General features: G+C 41.1%; 1 protein-coding gene across 9 annotated transcripts in view; it reads left to right on the forward strand.

Annotated features, from left to right (window-relative positions):
* Positions 1 to 16,441, forward strand: part of CCDC15 (coiled-coil domain containing 15) — a 124,520-nt gene that overhangs the window by 72,123 nt on the left and 35,956 nt on the right. The window contains exon 18 of one of the 9 annotated variants that reach the window (XM_049856689.1): positions 10,923 to 11,551. The exons of the other annotated variants lie outside the window; for them this stretch is intronic. Coding sequence (XP_049712646.1) covers positions 10,923 to 10,938 — 16 coding nt within the window. The 3' untranslated portion in view covers positions 10,939 to 11,551. Of the gene's footprint in view, positions 1 to 10,922; positions 11,552 to 16,441 lie in introns of those variants that run through there. 9 annotated transcript variants of the gene reach the window in all.

Here is a 16,441-nt window from a genome sequence, read left to right on the forward strand (position 1 = left end):
GGAAAAAATTGTTGGCTAAAACAAATCAGACAATGGTCTAATCTCGAAAATCTATAGGAAAATTCAATACCTCTACAACAAAAAGGCAAATAATCCAATTAAAAAATGGGCAAAGAATATGAATAGACACTTCACCAAAGAAGATACTAAAGCAGCAAACGGACATGTGAAGAAATGCTTGCAATCACTAGCCGTTAGAGAAATGCAAATCAGAACCACCAGGAGATACCATCTCACCCCAGCATTACTGGCAGTAATTAAAAAAAAAAAAAAAAACAGGAAATAACAAATGCTGGAGAGGCTTCAGGGAGATTGGAACTCTTATGCACTGCTGATGGGAATGCAAAATGATACAACTATTTTGGAAAACAATATGGCACTTCCCTTAGAAAGCTAGAAATAGAAATACCATATGATAAGGCAGTCCCACTCCTAGGAATATATCCTAGAGAAATAAGAGTTGTCACATGAATAAGACATATGTACACCCACGTTCATTGCAGCATTGTTCACAATAGCAAAAAGATGGAAACAACCTAGATTCCCATCAACAGAGGAGTGGATAAACAAACTATGGTACATACATACAATGGGGTACTACGCAACAATAAAGAAGAGCAATGAATCTGTGAAACATCTCATAATATGGATGAATCTGGATGACATTATGCTGAGTAAAATAAGTCAATCACAAAAGGACAAATAGTGTATGAGACCACTAATGTAAAAACTCATGAAAAGGCTTATACACAAAAAGAAAACAACCTTTTATGGTTAGGAGGAAGGGAAGGGGCAGGGATGGAAAAATACTAAATAGACAATAGGCAAGTGTTAACTTTGGTGAATGGTAAGACAGTACACAATACTGGGGAAGCCAGAACAACTTGTACAAGGCAAGGTCATGGAAGCCCCATAGACACATCCAAACTCCCTGAGGGACTGAATTGTTGGCCTGAGGGCTGTGGGGAGGGCTGTGGGGACCATGGTCTTGGGGAACATCTAGCTCAAATGGCATAACATAGTTTATAAAGAAAGCGTTCTACATTCTACTTTGGTGAGTGGCATCTGGGATCTTAAAAGCCTGTGAGTGGCCATCTAAGATACTCTGCTGGTCACACCCCTTTGGGAGCAAGGGAGAATGAAGAAAACTAAAGATACAAGGGAAAGATTAGTCCAAGGGACTAACGGACCACATCTACCAGGGCCTCCACCGGACTGAGTCCAGTACAATTAGATGGTGCCTGGCTACCATCACTGACTGCTCTGACAGAGATCACAATAGAGGATCTAACTCACAAAAAAAGACCAGACTTACTGGCCTCACAGAGATTGAAGAAACTCCGAGAATATGGCCCCTGGACACCCTTTTAGCTCAGTAATGATGTCACTACCAAGGTACACCCTTCAGCCAAAGATTAGACAGGCTCATAAAACAAAACAAGACTAAAGGGGTGCAACAGCCCGGGGGCAAGGACTAGAAGGCAGGAGGGAACAGGAAAACTGGTATTAGGGAACCCAAGGTCGAGAATGAAGAGTGTTGACATGTCGTGGGGTTGTTAACAGGAAAACTGGTACTAGGGAACCCAAGGTCGAGAAGGAAGAGTGTTGACATGTCGTGGGGTTGTTAACCAGTGTCACAAAACAGTATGTATACTATTTAATGGCAAACATTTGTTCTGTAAACTCTCATCTGAAGTACAATAAAAAAATACATTTTTTAAAGCTGCAAGAAGAAATTAAAGAAAAATGTCCACCTTGAGCATTATGCTCTTTTAAGAACTATCTGGGATCAAAGCGACAGCAGTAACTCGAAAGATTAGATAGGAACCTTAGGGGGCGGTCAGTTTATGTTAGTGGGAGAGGAACAACTCAGAAAGAGGATGAGAGTGGTTGCACAACTGGAAGAATGTAATCAGTGTCACTGAAATGTGCATGTAGAAACTTGAGTTGGTTTGTGCTTTTACTGCGTATATAGTCTCAACAACAACAATAACAAGAAAAACAATTAAAAAAAAAAAAAACAACTTCCCAAAAAGAAAAATCTAGGCTCGGGTGCAGGCTCAGATGTCTTCACTGGTGAATTCTTTCCAAATATTTAGAGGAAAAAAATACCAGGAATTTTCCATCAACTTCCAGAGAATAGAAAACAGGGGCTGCTTCCCTAATAATTATAGGAGGCCAGCCTAAGAAGGGTAGGACAAGAAAGCATGATTATAGATTGATTTATCTTATAAATGCAAAATTCCTAATAAAATATTACTCAGTAGCCTTTGAGGGGTACTGCCACAGCTTTCTGCCTTTGGAGCTACTGTCTGAGCCTCTGCCTCTAGTCCCAACACAGCTTCTTATCCACCCCTGAAATTCTCTCAAGCTATGGACCAAATGGAAACAGTTTCTTTTGTTTTAATTTTTATTGTGCTTTAAGTGAAAGTTTACAAATCAAGTCAGTCTCTCATTTTTTTTGCTATATACTCCTAGTTGCTCTCCCCCTAATGAGACAGCACACTCCTTCTCTTCACCCTCTATTTTCGTGTCCCTCTGGCCAGCTTCTGACTCCCTCTGCCCTCTCATCTCCCCTCCAGGCAGGAGCTGCCCACATAGTCTCGTGTGTCTACTTGATCCAAGAAGCTCACTCTTAACCAGTATCATTTTCTATCCCATTGTCCAGTCCAATCCCTGTCTGGAGAGTTGGCTTTGGGAATGGTTTCTGTCTTGGGCTAACAGAAGGTCTGGGGACCATGACCTCTGGGGCCCTTCTAGTCTCAGTCAGACCATTAAGTCTGGTCTTTTCATGAGAATTTGAGTTCTGTATCCCACTGCTCCCCTGCTCCCTCAGGGGTTCTCTGTTGTGTTCCCTGTCAGAGCAGTCATCAGTTGTAGCTGGGCTCCATCTAGCTCTTCTGGTCTCAGGCTGATGTAGTCTCTGGCTTATGTGGCCCTTTCTGTCCCCTGGGCTCATAATTACTTGTGTCTTTGGTGTTCTTCATTCTCCTTTGATCCAGGTGGGTTGAGAACAGTTGATGCATCTTAGATGGTCGCTTGCTAGCGTTTAAGACCCCAGACGCCAGTCTCCAAAGTGGGATGCTGAATGTTTTCTTAATAGATTTTATGATGCCAACTGTCTTAGATGTCCCCTGAAACTATGGTCCCCAAACCCCCGCCCCTGCTACGCTGGCCTTTGAAGAGTACGCTTTATTCAGGAGACTTTGCTTTTAGTTTAGTCTACTTGTGCTGACCTCTCCTGTATTGTATGTTGTCTTTCTCTTCACCTAAAATAGTTCTTATCTACTATCTAATTAGTGAAACCCCTTCTCCCTTCCCCCCGCTTGTAACCTTCAAAGAATATTTTCTTCTCTGTTTAAACTATTTCTTGAGTTCTTATAATAGTGGTCTCATATAATATTTGTCCTTTTGCAACTGACCAATTTCACTCAGTGTAATGCATTCCAGATTCCTCCATGTTATGAAATTTTTTCACGGATTCATCATTGTTCTTTATCGATGAGTAGTATTCCACTGTGTGAATATATGATTATTTATCCATTCATCTGTTGATGGGCACCTTGGTTGCTTCCATCTTTTTGCTATTGTAAACAGTGCTGCAGTGAACGTGGCTGTGCATATATCTGTTCATGTAAAGGCTCTTATTTCTTTAGGGTATATTCCAAGGAGTGGGATTCCTGGATTGTATGGTAGTTCTATTTCTAGCTTTTTAAGGAAGCACCAAATCGATTTCCAAAGTGGTTGTACCATTTGACATCCCCCCAGCAGCGTATAAGTGTTCCAATCTCTCCACAACCTTTCCAACATTTGTTATTTTGTGTTTTTTGGATTAATGCCAGCCTTGTTGGAGTGAGATGGAATCTCATTGTAGTTTTGATTTGCATTTCTCTAATGGCTAATGATAGTGAGCATTCCCTTATGCATCTGTTAGCTACCTGAACATCGTCTTTAGTGAAATGTCCGTTCATATCCTTTGCCCATTTTTTAATTGGGTCATTTGTCTTTTTGTAGTTGAGTTTTTGCAGTATCATGTAGATTTTAGAGATCAGATGCTGATTGGAAATGTCATAGCTAAAAACTTTTTCCCAGTCTGTAGGTAATTTTTTTACTCTTTTGGTGAAATATTTGGATGAGCATAGGTGTTTGATTTTTAGGAGCTCCCAGTTTTCTAGTTTCTCTTGTTGTGTTTGTGCATTGTTAGTAAAGTTTTGTATACTGTTTATGCCATGTATTTGGGCTCCTAGCATTGTCCCTATTTTTTCTTCCATGATCTTTATCCTTTTAGATTTTTTATTTAGGTCTTTGATCCATTTTGAGTTAGTTTTTGTACATGGTGTGAGGCATGGCCCTTGTTTCATTTTTTTGCAGATGGATATCCAGTTATGCCAGCACCACTTGTTAAAGAGACTGTCTTTTCCCCAATTCACCGACTTTGGGCCTTTGTCAAATATCAGGTGCTCATAGGTGGATGAGTTTATATTTGGGTTCTCAATTCTGTTCCTTTGGTCTATGTATCTGTTGTCGTACTAGTACCAGGCTGTTTTGATTACCGTGGCGGTATGATGGGTTCTAAAACCCAGTAGAGTGAGGCCTCCCTTTGTTCTCCTAGAAAGTTTCTTTTGACAACAATGACAATGAAGAAAACGACAGAACTAAAACATCCTAAGATGTTAAAGAATTGTCTTTGAATGATGGAAATAAATCTTTAAAAAAAAAATTTTTTTTTTTGTTGTTGAAAATATGTGCAGCAAAGCATGTACCAATTGAACAATTTCTACATGTGCAATTTGATGATAGATTACATTCTTTTAAAAAAATAATTTATTGTTATTGTTGAGAATATACGCAGCAAAACACACCAATTCAGCAGTTTCTACACGAATAATTCAGTGACATTGATTACATTCTTTGAGTTGTGCAACCATTCTCACCCTCCTTTTCTGAGTTGTTCCTCCCCTATTAATATAAACTCATTGCTCCCTAAGTTTCGTGTCTAATCTTTTGAATCGCTCTTGTCAATTTGATCTCATACAGATAGATCTTAAAAGACCATAATGCTCAAGGCAGACATTCTTTCTTAGTTAAGCTAAACTTTACTAGTTAATCCTCACAAGTGGACCAATAAGCAACATCATGATAAATGGAGTAAAGACTGACATTGTCAAGGATTTCATTTTACTTAGATCCACAACCAATGACCATGAAAGCAGCAGTCAGGAAATCAAACGATGTATTACATTGGGCAAATCTGTTGCAAAAGACCTCATTAAAGTATTAAAAAACAAAGATGTCACTTTGAGGGCTAAGGTACGCCTGACCCAAGCGATGATATTTTCAATCATCTCATATGCATTTGAAAGCAGGATAATGAATAAGAAAGACCAAAGAATTGATGCCTTTGAATTATGGTGTTGTCAAAGAATATTGAGTATACCACGGGCTACCGGAAGAACAAACAAGTCTGTCTTGGAAGAAATAGAGCCAGAGTGCTCCTTGGAAGCGAGGATGGCGAGACTTCATCTCACATACTTTGGACATGTTATCAGGAGGGACCAGTCCCTGGAGAAGGACATCATGCTTGGTAAAGTAGAGGGTCGGCAAGAAAGACGAAGACCCTCACCTAGATGGATTAACACAGTGGCCGCAACAGTGGGCTCAAGCATAACAAGGATTGTGAGGATGGCACAGGACCCGGCAGTGTTTTGTTCTGTTGTACATAGGGTCACTATGAGCCAGAGCTGACTTGACAGTACCTAACAACAAAAGCCTAATAAGGTAAACTACTGTTTGATTTTTAAGAAGACTTCAGGAGGGGTATTTTTGGTTTAAGGTTAATAGATTATTTCTGGGCAGTAGTTTTAGGGGTTAATCCATCCTTCATGGATCTGTAAATTCTGGATTCCATGAGAATTTTAATCTCTGTTCAACATTTTCCCCCTTTTGATAGGGATTCTTTTATGGACTCTGATCAAAGCATTCAGTAATGGTAGCGGGGCACCATCTAATTTTTCTGGTCTCATGGCAAAGGAGGTGAAAATCAATCTTTTTTCTAGTCTTTCTATGTTAATCTTTTAAATTTGTATCTTTAGTTTGTTTGACTGTAGAAGCCTAAGCATTTTTCTGTATTGGAAGGGGCTAAGGAAGATCCTGTTCAGTTTGCAAGAGAGGGTATGAGGACTTTTGAAATCTTTATGTGGCAGCCCACTGGTGAGAATGGCTTTCCTGTGAGGTGTTTAATAGTTCCTTTGTGTATGGTTTAGTCTCACATGCTTTTTTTCCCCCTTGAGATATATTATAATACTGTTGTCCTAAAAGCAATCTGACTAAAACTGCTGCAATAAAAAAATTGTACCAGGGTGGGGAGGCTTTGGAAAAGTCTTCATGAAGCTGTTTAGTGCAGGCTTTAGGCAGAATTTTTTTTTAATTATACTTCAGATGAAGGTTTACAGAACAAATTAGTAACATATTGTTTTGTGACATTGGTTGCCAACGCCACGACATGTCAACATTGTCCCTTTTCAGCCTTGGGTCCCCTATTACCAGCATTCTTATCTCCTCCTACCTTCTCATCCTTGCCCCTGGGCTGGTGTGCCCCTTTAGTCTCATTTTGTTTTATGGGCCTGTCTAATCTTTGGCTGAAGGGTGAACCTCAGGAGTGGCTTCATTACTGAGCTAAAAGGGTGTCCAAGGGCCATACTCTTGGGGTTTCTCCAGTCTCTGTCAGACCCACAAGTCTGGTCTTTTCTTGTGAGTTAGGATTTTGTTGAACATTTTTCTCCAGCTCTGTCCAGAACCCTTTATTGTGTTCCCTGTCAGGGTAGTCAGTGGTGGTAGCTGGGCACCATCTAGTTGTGCTGGACTCAATCTGGTAGAGGCTGTGGTAGTCATGGTCCATTAGTCCTTTGGACTAATCTTACCCTTGTGTCTCTGGTTTTCTTCACTATCCCTGGCTCCCAACAGGGTGAGACCAGTGGAGTATCTTAGATAGCCACTCCCAAGCTTTTAAGACCCCAAACGCTACTCACCAAAGTGGAATGTAGAACATTTTCTTTATGAACTGTGTTATGCCAATTGAGCTAGATGTTGCTCAAGACCATGGTCCCCATAGTCCTCAGCCCAGTAATTTGGTCCCTCAGGGAGTTTGAATGTGTCTATGGAGCTTCCATGCCCTTGTTTTGGCAGGATTTTATTGAACTATTTCAAGGACCTTTTCTATTCTTAATGTTCTTCAGAGCTATAATTATACAATCTCCCTGGGTAACAATTTCAGAATCTAAGGGCATTGGCTCTTAGGAAGTTCATTCTTTTATCTAAGCCAGGTTTGTCATGTTTCTGTTGGACGCCGATGGGTCAATTTCGATTCATAGTGACCCCATGTGGCAGAGTAGAACCACTCCATAGCTTTTACAGAAGCAGATTGCCAGGTTTTTCTCTCATGGATCCCTGGGTGGGTTTGATCTTCCAACCTTCCAGTTAACAACCAAACACTTAATTGTTTGCGCCACCAGGGCTCCTTTGGTTTGTCTTATTACAACATAATCATTTAGTCAACTTTGTGATCTGTTCTGTATCAAAAAATCTTTCAGTGTCCATATATATGCATTTTTCACCAGGAAAAGACAGAATGGAAATTTAATTCAGTTCACTTGCCTTTTGTGGGTATTTCGTGTCTAACCTAAATATTATGGCAAGCCTATCATATAGTGTAGTCTTCAAGTAATACTGTTGATTTTTGTGAAAAACTTTCTGTGTAAGGCTTTTGTTTTATTGCCATTTTCTCCCTGGATAATTTTTTCCTCTTCAATTTATATTCTTGACCCCAGAAAAAGTATGTAGGCCTCTGACTGTCTTACAGATGGTATCAGAGAATTTACCCCTATTGTTGATAGTTGGCAAATAATTAAAAATTCTTTTTTGCTTTTTCCTTGGTGAAGAAACTAAATCATTTTTGCCCTCTTTGCGTAGAGTATATATGATTTAACTTGAAGACAAACCACTTTAGCAGCATTCTAAAATAATCGTATGTCTGCTTTTAAACATAGTGATTGATAATAACTACCTAGTTGTTATGAGAATCAGATAATATGTTTTTATTCATTCATTTAGCAGCTATTTATTGAGGATCTTTTGATTGGTAGGCGTGATGCTAGATTTACGGGGTTCAGAAGATGAAAAATATAATTCCACTCTTGAAAGATCTTACTAGATAGATTTGACTGACTAATGGGGAGGCAGATAAATAGATAATTATAACACCATATGTTAAGTGTTATGAGATAATGTAGCATGTGTTTAAGAACATGGGCAGACAGGTGTTCAAGTCCCAGCTCTGCTACCTATCAGCTATGTGACTTGGGAAAGTGCCCCCTTTAAGCGTCAGTTTCCTCTCTATGAAACAGGAATAATAATGATCTATATCTCATAAGGGATTAAATTAGGTAACATGAAAATGTGCTTAATGTAGAATCTGGCACATCAAACCCGTTGCCATCGAGTTGATCCCAACTCATATCAACCCTATAGGACACAGTGGAACTGCCCCATAGAGTTTCCAAGGAGCACCTGGTGGAGTCAAACTGCCTACCTTTTGTATAGCAGCCATAGCACTGAACCACTACGCCACCAGAGTGTCCAAAATGCTCAGTAAATGCTAATGACTGCTATTATCTTTAGACAAAGAAAAAGGTACAAGAAGATATGGCAGTACTGAGTCTATGTTTTGAACCCTAAATTGTGATACAAGGTAGCAAAAGGACAGGGAAGAGATCCTGAGCTGAATTTTGAAGAATTAGCAGAAGTAAGCCAAACCAGTTGCCATTGAGTTGATTCTGACTCATGGCTACCCCATGTGTGTCAGAGTAGAACTGTGCTCCATAGGGTTTTCAGTGGCTGATTTTCAGAAGTAGATCCCCTGGCCTTTCTTCCAGGATGCCTTGGGGTGGACTTGAATCGCCAACCTTTTGGTTAGCAGTGTTAACCATTTGCATCACCCAGGGACTCCTTAGTAGGAGTACAATGAGACAAAAGGGGATCTGGGTTGAGGAAAGGGTAGATGGGAATTCCAGGTAAAAGAAACAGCGTTGCAAAGGCAGTGATTCACGAGAAAATATGGCAATTTTGAAGCTAAAGGAATGTCAAGAGGTGAGCCTTAAGGGATAAGCCATGTTAGGGACTTCATCTCTGATAACAGTGGGAGTAGGAACTGAGAGGTGCAAGATGGCTGCTCTGCCAGCTTCCCATCCTTTCTCGGCCACCTGATCTCCACGTACCTGAATACCTAGGCCCTGGTTTGTGATCATTTTATCCTCGGCTTTCTCATTACCCTGTGACTTTCACCTGCTCAACCTACATATACCCTAGGCTGAGGTTGATACCTTGCTCTCTTACACTGCGAGGGTTTTGTCTGCGGCCTTAAGGCCAAGAACTTGGGCTTCAGGAGCCTTTTCTGTGGCCTGGATGTAAGCTTCTTGCAGCCAGTCTTTTTGATGTTACTGAACCTTCTGGCCTTACCCTCCAAGAACACTGACATTTATTTGGAGCCCGTGGAGATTGCCCCCTTTTGCCTCCACTTGGGTTACGGATTCTTGTGGCCAGAAGAGAATGTTTATACAGAGAGACTGCCTCTTTTCATGAGACAGAGTTGGGCAAGCCGCACTGGGTATCGTATCCCGATCTGCCTATCAACAATGTGGCCGACTGGGCTCTGCCCTCCCTTTCTGTTCCCTGTTGCTTCTGTGTTTGGGGGCAACCTGCAAGCCCAGTGTTGGGCAGAAAGGGCAGATATCAGCCAGAACAAGGAGATGATACCCTTGGCCAGAGGGGGCAGTGCCAGACTCTGCTTCTGGGATATGAGTGGCTGCCAAGCTGGGCATAAGCCTTGAGTGCCCATCGGTTTCCCATAATGTGATGTGGGAGAAGCAGGGACAGAAGAGGTAAAGGGAGGCTTCGAGGTAACATCCCAGCATCAAGGTCCCTGTAAGTGAAAGCTGGCACTAAGGGGCGGGGTGGGGGGGGCGAGGGGAGGGACGGTCCTATGATTATGTAGAGTCCAAATGTCCTGGAGTGATCAGGAGCCAGAATTAGCAGCAGGAGTGGATGAGTGGAAGGAGCCCCTGTTTCTCCTAAAAGCCAGATGGCCCAGCTGCGATGGCTCCTCTCTCAAGTACTAACTGGCCTCCATGCCCTGGCCCAGGGCTGCAATGTACCAGGGAAGACTTTGTAAGGACTAGAGACTGTGCCATGGCCAGAGGTCATTGGACACTTCGGGTACCAAAATCCTTATCTCAAACTGGAAAAAAAGAGAGCGAGAGAGATAAGGAAAGGCAAGATCATAAAAAAGAATTTGGATTTTATCCTGAAAACAGGAGCTAATTTGAGGAATTTTGAGCCAGACATTGTGGGAATAGGTAAGATAGGGCAAGGCTAGATGTTAGGAGATTGTTGAAGTAATACAGTCAGAGAGAGGAAGAGAGGCTGTATTAATTAAAAAGAAAAGGTCTTTTTACTCACTGTCTTAGGCTGGGTTCTATAGAGAAGCAAAACCAGTAAAACTTACAAATATTTATAGAGAGAGATTTATATCTCATTCGGTTGTAGAGGCTGCAACATCCCAAGTCCATGGGTCAGGATAGAGGCTTCTGATTCACCTAGCCACAGGGGCTGGTGAACCCAAGATCAGCAGGTTGGCGATTAGGGCTTTTGCTCACAGACAGTGAAGGTCGATGAATCTCAAGATCGGCAGGCAAGACCGCAAGTAAGCTGCTAGCTCAAGTTTCAAAAACCAGAGATCAGATGAACAGGAGTCAGCTGTAGGGTCCAGAACGAGCAAAGGCCCACAAGCCTTGCTAGAATATCCAGTTATATTCAATGCAGACCACGCGCCCAAGGAAACTCTCTTTCAACTGATTGGCTACTCACAGCAGATCCCATCACTGAGGTGATCGCGAAATATCAGATCTCATCATGGAAGTAATCCAAACATCATACGACTGTCAAACCACTGAGAATAATGGCCCAGCCAAGTTGATGGAGTCACCATGAATCCACCAGCAGCTCTCCGGAACCGGGAAACGCTATCGGGCAGTTCTACTCTGTCCTATAGGGTTGCTGTGAGTTGGAATCGACTTGACGGCAACAGGTTTGGTTTTTTTTGTTTACTTCCAGCTAGCAGGATTGTTGTATCAATTAAATGAGATGATAATCTATGCAAAACACTTGGCACATGTTGTTAGCTGCCATCAAGTTGGTCCTTGACTCATGGTGACCCCATGTACAACAGGATCGGACCATTATATCTGTAGGGTTTTCACTGGCTGATTTTCAGAAGCAGATTGCCAGGCCTTTTCTCCGGTCTGTTTTAGTCTGACAGCTCTGCTGAAACCTGTTCAGCATCATAGAGCCAAGCTCTTAACCACTGTGCCACCAGGGCTCTATAGGTAGGAGTAGCTACCATTTATTATTTACAGTGTGCTAGGCATAAAATTTTTTTTTTTTTTTTAGGCATAGTGCTGAGTGTTTCAGAGACATGAGCTCCTTTACTCATTTCAATATTCTTATGAGGTAGATATAATTTTCTTTTCACTTACAGTTAAGGAAATAGCCCTAAGATCACAGTTAGCAAGAGGCAGAATTGAGATACAAACACAGATTTGACTCTATCATCTAACCTTTGAAGTCTGTAACACAGCCTCTCAGATAAGCCAGGGCCAGGAAGGCAGAGAAGAGGAGGCAGTTTTCAGAGCAGCTGAGAGAGAATTGATACGATTTTGTCAGAGGGAGAATTCAAGATAAGTCCCAGGCTCATGGCGTGGGCCACTGGGTAAGCAGGGTGCAACAAAGCAGATTGCCAGGAAGGAGGTGGAGGTGGAGGTGGAAAGGGTAAATTCAGTTTGGGACATGTTGGATTTGAGGTGCCTGAAGAAAATCCAAGTAAAGAATCCAGTAGGAAATGTTAAGTTATTCTTGGTAGGGATTTCTGAAGTCACTAAGGAAAAATACTATCAGAATCAGGGAAGGGGAAGAAAGAGAAAAATTGAACAGAAAAACAGGATCAGCAGCAATGATTTAGACCATGCTAGATTAGACCTTAATCCTGTTGTGCTAGAGAGACAGATTTCTTTCACATCTTTGAGAAATTACTTTCCTAACAGGGCACCTTTTTAACTCCGGAAATTAGCCTGTTTCTTAACCTTAAAAGCAGAATTCCTTTTATTTGAAAGTATTACTGTCGGCACATTTCTGTGATTGTTGAAAATAAAGCATCTATAGAGTCTAAAGAAAGCCCTCTTTTGGTTCTAGGTCTCTGTTTTAGTTTGACTTTTGCAAGGATTGGTGTTGTGGTTTTGTTGTGTGGAAGGTGAGTGGACAAGAGTTTGTAATTTGGTCCTGTAACTATAAGAATGTTTTTGATGCAGTTTGCCATGATACCACTTTATTGGCAGGAATCTCTTCAAAACGTAAATATTTACATCTACTTGTTTAGTTGTTCAAACACCCAGCATAGCAGATTTATATGCCATTTTGCAATCTTTTATATTCTCGTTTCTCTTTTATTGAAAGTCTGATGCCGGTTTCAGAATACCTTTTGTCGTAACCAGAGAACTCCTACGGTTATATTCACATTAGTGCTCTGGAAAAAACAGATTGATTTCTGACATAGTCTAGTTTTTGTTGTGTATCAGCTAGAAGATATATTTACGTAAAAGTACTTAAAGACATCAGAAACCCTGGTGCATAGTGGTTAAGAGCTATGGCTGCTAGCCAAAAGGTTGGCAGTTTGAATCCACCAGGCGCCCTTGGAAACTCTGTGGGGTGGAAGAATAAAAGCCTGTTTATAAAATAATTGTTTACATCAGTTCTTTTAGTTAGCTCTATCGTGTTTGATTTTATGATCTCTTCTGAAAGTACTGTATGGCATTAGTTCCTAACCTGAGAATCTGACCAAAGTTGTGTATTCTTTTCCCAGAAAAATCTTTTGAGACATTCAAGTGGAAATGTCAAATTACCAGGTAGAACTCCCAAAGTTCACTTTTCAGCCAAAGGTTAGACAGGCCTATAAAACAGTAACATAAGGAACATGCTTATTAGTTCAGTCAAGTATATGAGACCAAATAGGTAACACCTGCCCAGAATTAAAGATGAGAAATCAGAAAGGGACAGGAAAACTGGACTAATGGATATGGGGAACCTAGAATGTAAAGGGTAAGGGAGAGAATGCTGACACAACGTGGGGATTGCAACCATTGTCACAAAACAATTTGTGTATAAGTTATTGACTGAGAAACTGATTTGTGCTGTAAACTTTCACCTAGAGCATGATAAGCTTTTTATTTTTAAATTATCAGGTAGGTGCATGGGTTTGAATCTCAAGGGAATGGGCTATGATGGAGCTGTAGCTTTGAGTTACAGGTGGTGGTAGATGGTAACTGAAGCAGAAAACCCACTGCTGTCAAGTTGGTTCCGACTCATAGTGACTCCACAGGGCAGAGTAGAAATGCCACATAGGGTTTCCAAGGAGCGGCTGGTAGATTCAAACTGCCGACCTTTTAGTTAGCAGCCGAGCTCTTAACTACTGTGCCACCAGGGCTCTAACTGAAGCAAAGAGCATACGTAAAGTCACCTGCAGAGAAGATACAGAGGTGAAGAGGAAGTGCCTAGGATGGAATTTCAAGGAACACCATAGTAGGGAAGATAGGCTTACAGAGGACCAAGAGAAGAATGGTGCAGAGTATAGGGTAAAATTCAGGGTGAATATTATGTAACAGAAGCTGAGAGAAAAGTTTCAAGAGGGAAGGAATAATCAACAATGTTAAATATTTCTGATAGGGCAAGTAAAAGGAGAACTAAAAAATGTTAGATCAGGGTTTCTCAACTTTTTTTTTTCTATCGTTCTTCTAATGATGTTTTGAAGATGTCTTTTTCTTAATTGCCCCCTATGAATTTTTTTTTGAATAGACACTATTTTTTTAGAGCAGTTTGAGGTTTACAGAAAAATCGTGTAGAAAGTACCTAACCAAAAAAACCAAACCCATTGCCGTCAAGTCAATTCTGACTTATATATAGTGACCCTATAGGACAGAGTGGAACTGCCCCATAGGGTTTCCAAGGAGCAGCTGGTGGATTTAAACTGCCGATCCTTTGGTTAGCAGCCTGATCTCTTAACCACTGTGCCACCAGGGCTCCAGAAAGTACAGAGTTCCCATATATCCCCTCTCCTCACTGCATACTCTTTCTCCCAGTATTAACATCTTGCATTCCTGTGATACATTGTTATAGTTGATGAATTTATACTGGTATGTAATTATTAACTAAAGTTCAGAGTTTACATAAGGGTTCACTCATTAAGTTGTACGGCCCTGTAAAACCAAACCAGTTGCTGTGGAGTCCGTTCTGACTCACAGTGAACCCTTGTGAACTATACTTCATAGAGTTTTCAATGACTGATTTTCTTTGGAAGCAGATAGCGAGGCCTGTCTTCTGAGCTGCCTCTAGGTGGACTCAAACCTCCAACCTTTCAGTTAGCAGCCAGGGGCATTAACCATTTGCGCCACCCAGGGACTCTGTGTAGTCCTATGGGTTTTGACATATTATCATGCCCCTACCATACACTATGAGTCGGAATCGACTCGACGGCACTGTGGCTGGGTACCATAGCAGTGTAGATTCACTGCCTAACAAATGCCTTCTGCCCTACCTCTTCATCCCAACCCTTTATGCCCTGAACCCCTGGAAACCACTGATCTGTTTACTGTCTCCATAGTGTTAACATGTTCAGAATGTCATATAATTGAAATCATACAGTTCGTCGTTTTTTCAGACTGGCTTCTTTCACTTACGATAATGCGTTCAGGGTTCCTCCATGTTCTTTTGTAGTTTGATAGCTCATTTCTTTTCTTTTTTTTTTTTTTTATTGTGGTAAATATATAGCAAAACGTTTGCCATTTCAACATTTTTAACATGTACAGTTGTTCCAGCCTCATTTGTTGAAAAGTCTGTCCTTTCTCCATTGAATTGCCCTTGTTCCTATGTCAAAGATAGTTGACTATGTTTGTGTAGGTATATTTTTGGGCTCTCTATTCTGTTGCACTGATTGAATCGCCTATGAGATTTTAATACACCGATATATCTTATTTTTATGTACTAGGACCCTTTGGAAGGCCATAGACCCCAAAGTTTTTGCCCCTCAAACCAATTTTGCCCTCGTATGGTGATATTGCCCTCATTTAGAATGCATGTGCTAGGTGGATTAAGTGACCTGGAGACCACCGATGACCTTAAATGAGAGCTATTTTGGTGGAGTGGTGGAACTTAAAACCATATTGAAGTGGGTAAGGTGGTAAGGAAATAGACATAGAAGGTCTAGACAACTCTCTCTCTAGATGTTTGGCTCTGAGGGGAAGAGTAGCTGGGGGAGAGGAGGGAGAAGGTGAATCCATTTCTAGCAACTGTCTCTTACCAAGACCTCAGATGTCAGCACTTGAAAAACAATGCTGACTCACTTCCTTGGCTTTTAGTTTCCTGGTATAGACAATAATTCGTATGGAGGATTATACCAGTAAATAAACTTTTCTGCTGTTATTCACTTGGCTCCGTTTAAAATGAATACCTGAAAATCTCAGTATGGTTTACTATCTGCACAGAAATCTTTTCCCATTTGTCTTTTTCACAAGGTGAGAAGCTATTCAACTAAACAAATATGAATGTCCTCAGATGATTTCTCTACTGGCTCTCTTTGGAATAAACTCTCTATGTATGTAGACCCCTAGGCAAGCGCACGTGTGATCTTAGGCTCATCTTTTAAGTTTTGTACTGTTTTCATCTTTTCTTTGCATTTTCATTGTATTATAAGAGAACAAGGTGTAATATGTGTTTATGCCCTTTTTCAGCCTTATATGTGTTTATGTACTATGTGTTTGTGTCCTTTTTCAGCCTTTTTTTCACATTACCTTTTTTCAACTGTACTTTAGATGAAGGTTTACAGAGGGAACAAGTTTCTCATTAAGCAATCAATACACATATTGTTTTGTGGTTTTGGTTGCCAACCCCAGGATGTGTTAACACTCCCCCCTTCTTGACCTTGGGTTCTCCGTTACCAGTTTTCCTGTCTCCCCCTGTCTTCTCATCCTTGTCCGTGGGCTGGTGTGCCCCTGTAGTCTTGTTTTATTTATGGGCCTGTCTAATCTTTGGCTGAAGGGTGAACCTCAGGAGTGACTTCATAACTCCACTAAAAAGGTGTCTGGGGGCCATATTCTTGGGGTTTCTCCAGCCTCTGTCAGGCCAGTAAGTCTGGTCCCTTTGTTTTTTTTTTTGTGAGTTAGAATTTTGTTCTACATTTTTCCCCAGGTCTGTCCGGAACCCTTTATTGTCATCCCTGTCAGGGCAGTCAGTGGTGGTAGCTGGGCACCATCTAGTTGTGCTGGAACACATTAATTTCTCACAC

This window comes from Elephas maximus, chromosome 17 (assembly GCF_024166365.1).
Source record: "Elephas maximus indicus isolate mEleMax1 chromosome 17, mEleMax1 primary haplotype, whole genome shotgun sequence".
NCBI classification, from domain to species: Eukaryota; Metazoa; Chordata; class Mammalia; order Proboscidea; family Elephantidae; genus Elephas; species Elephas maximus.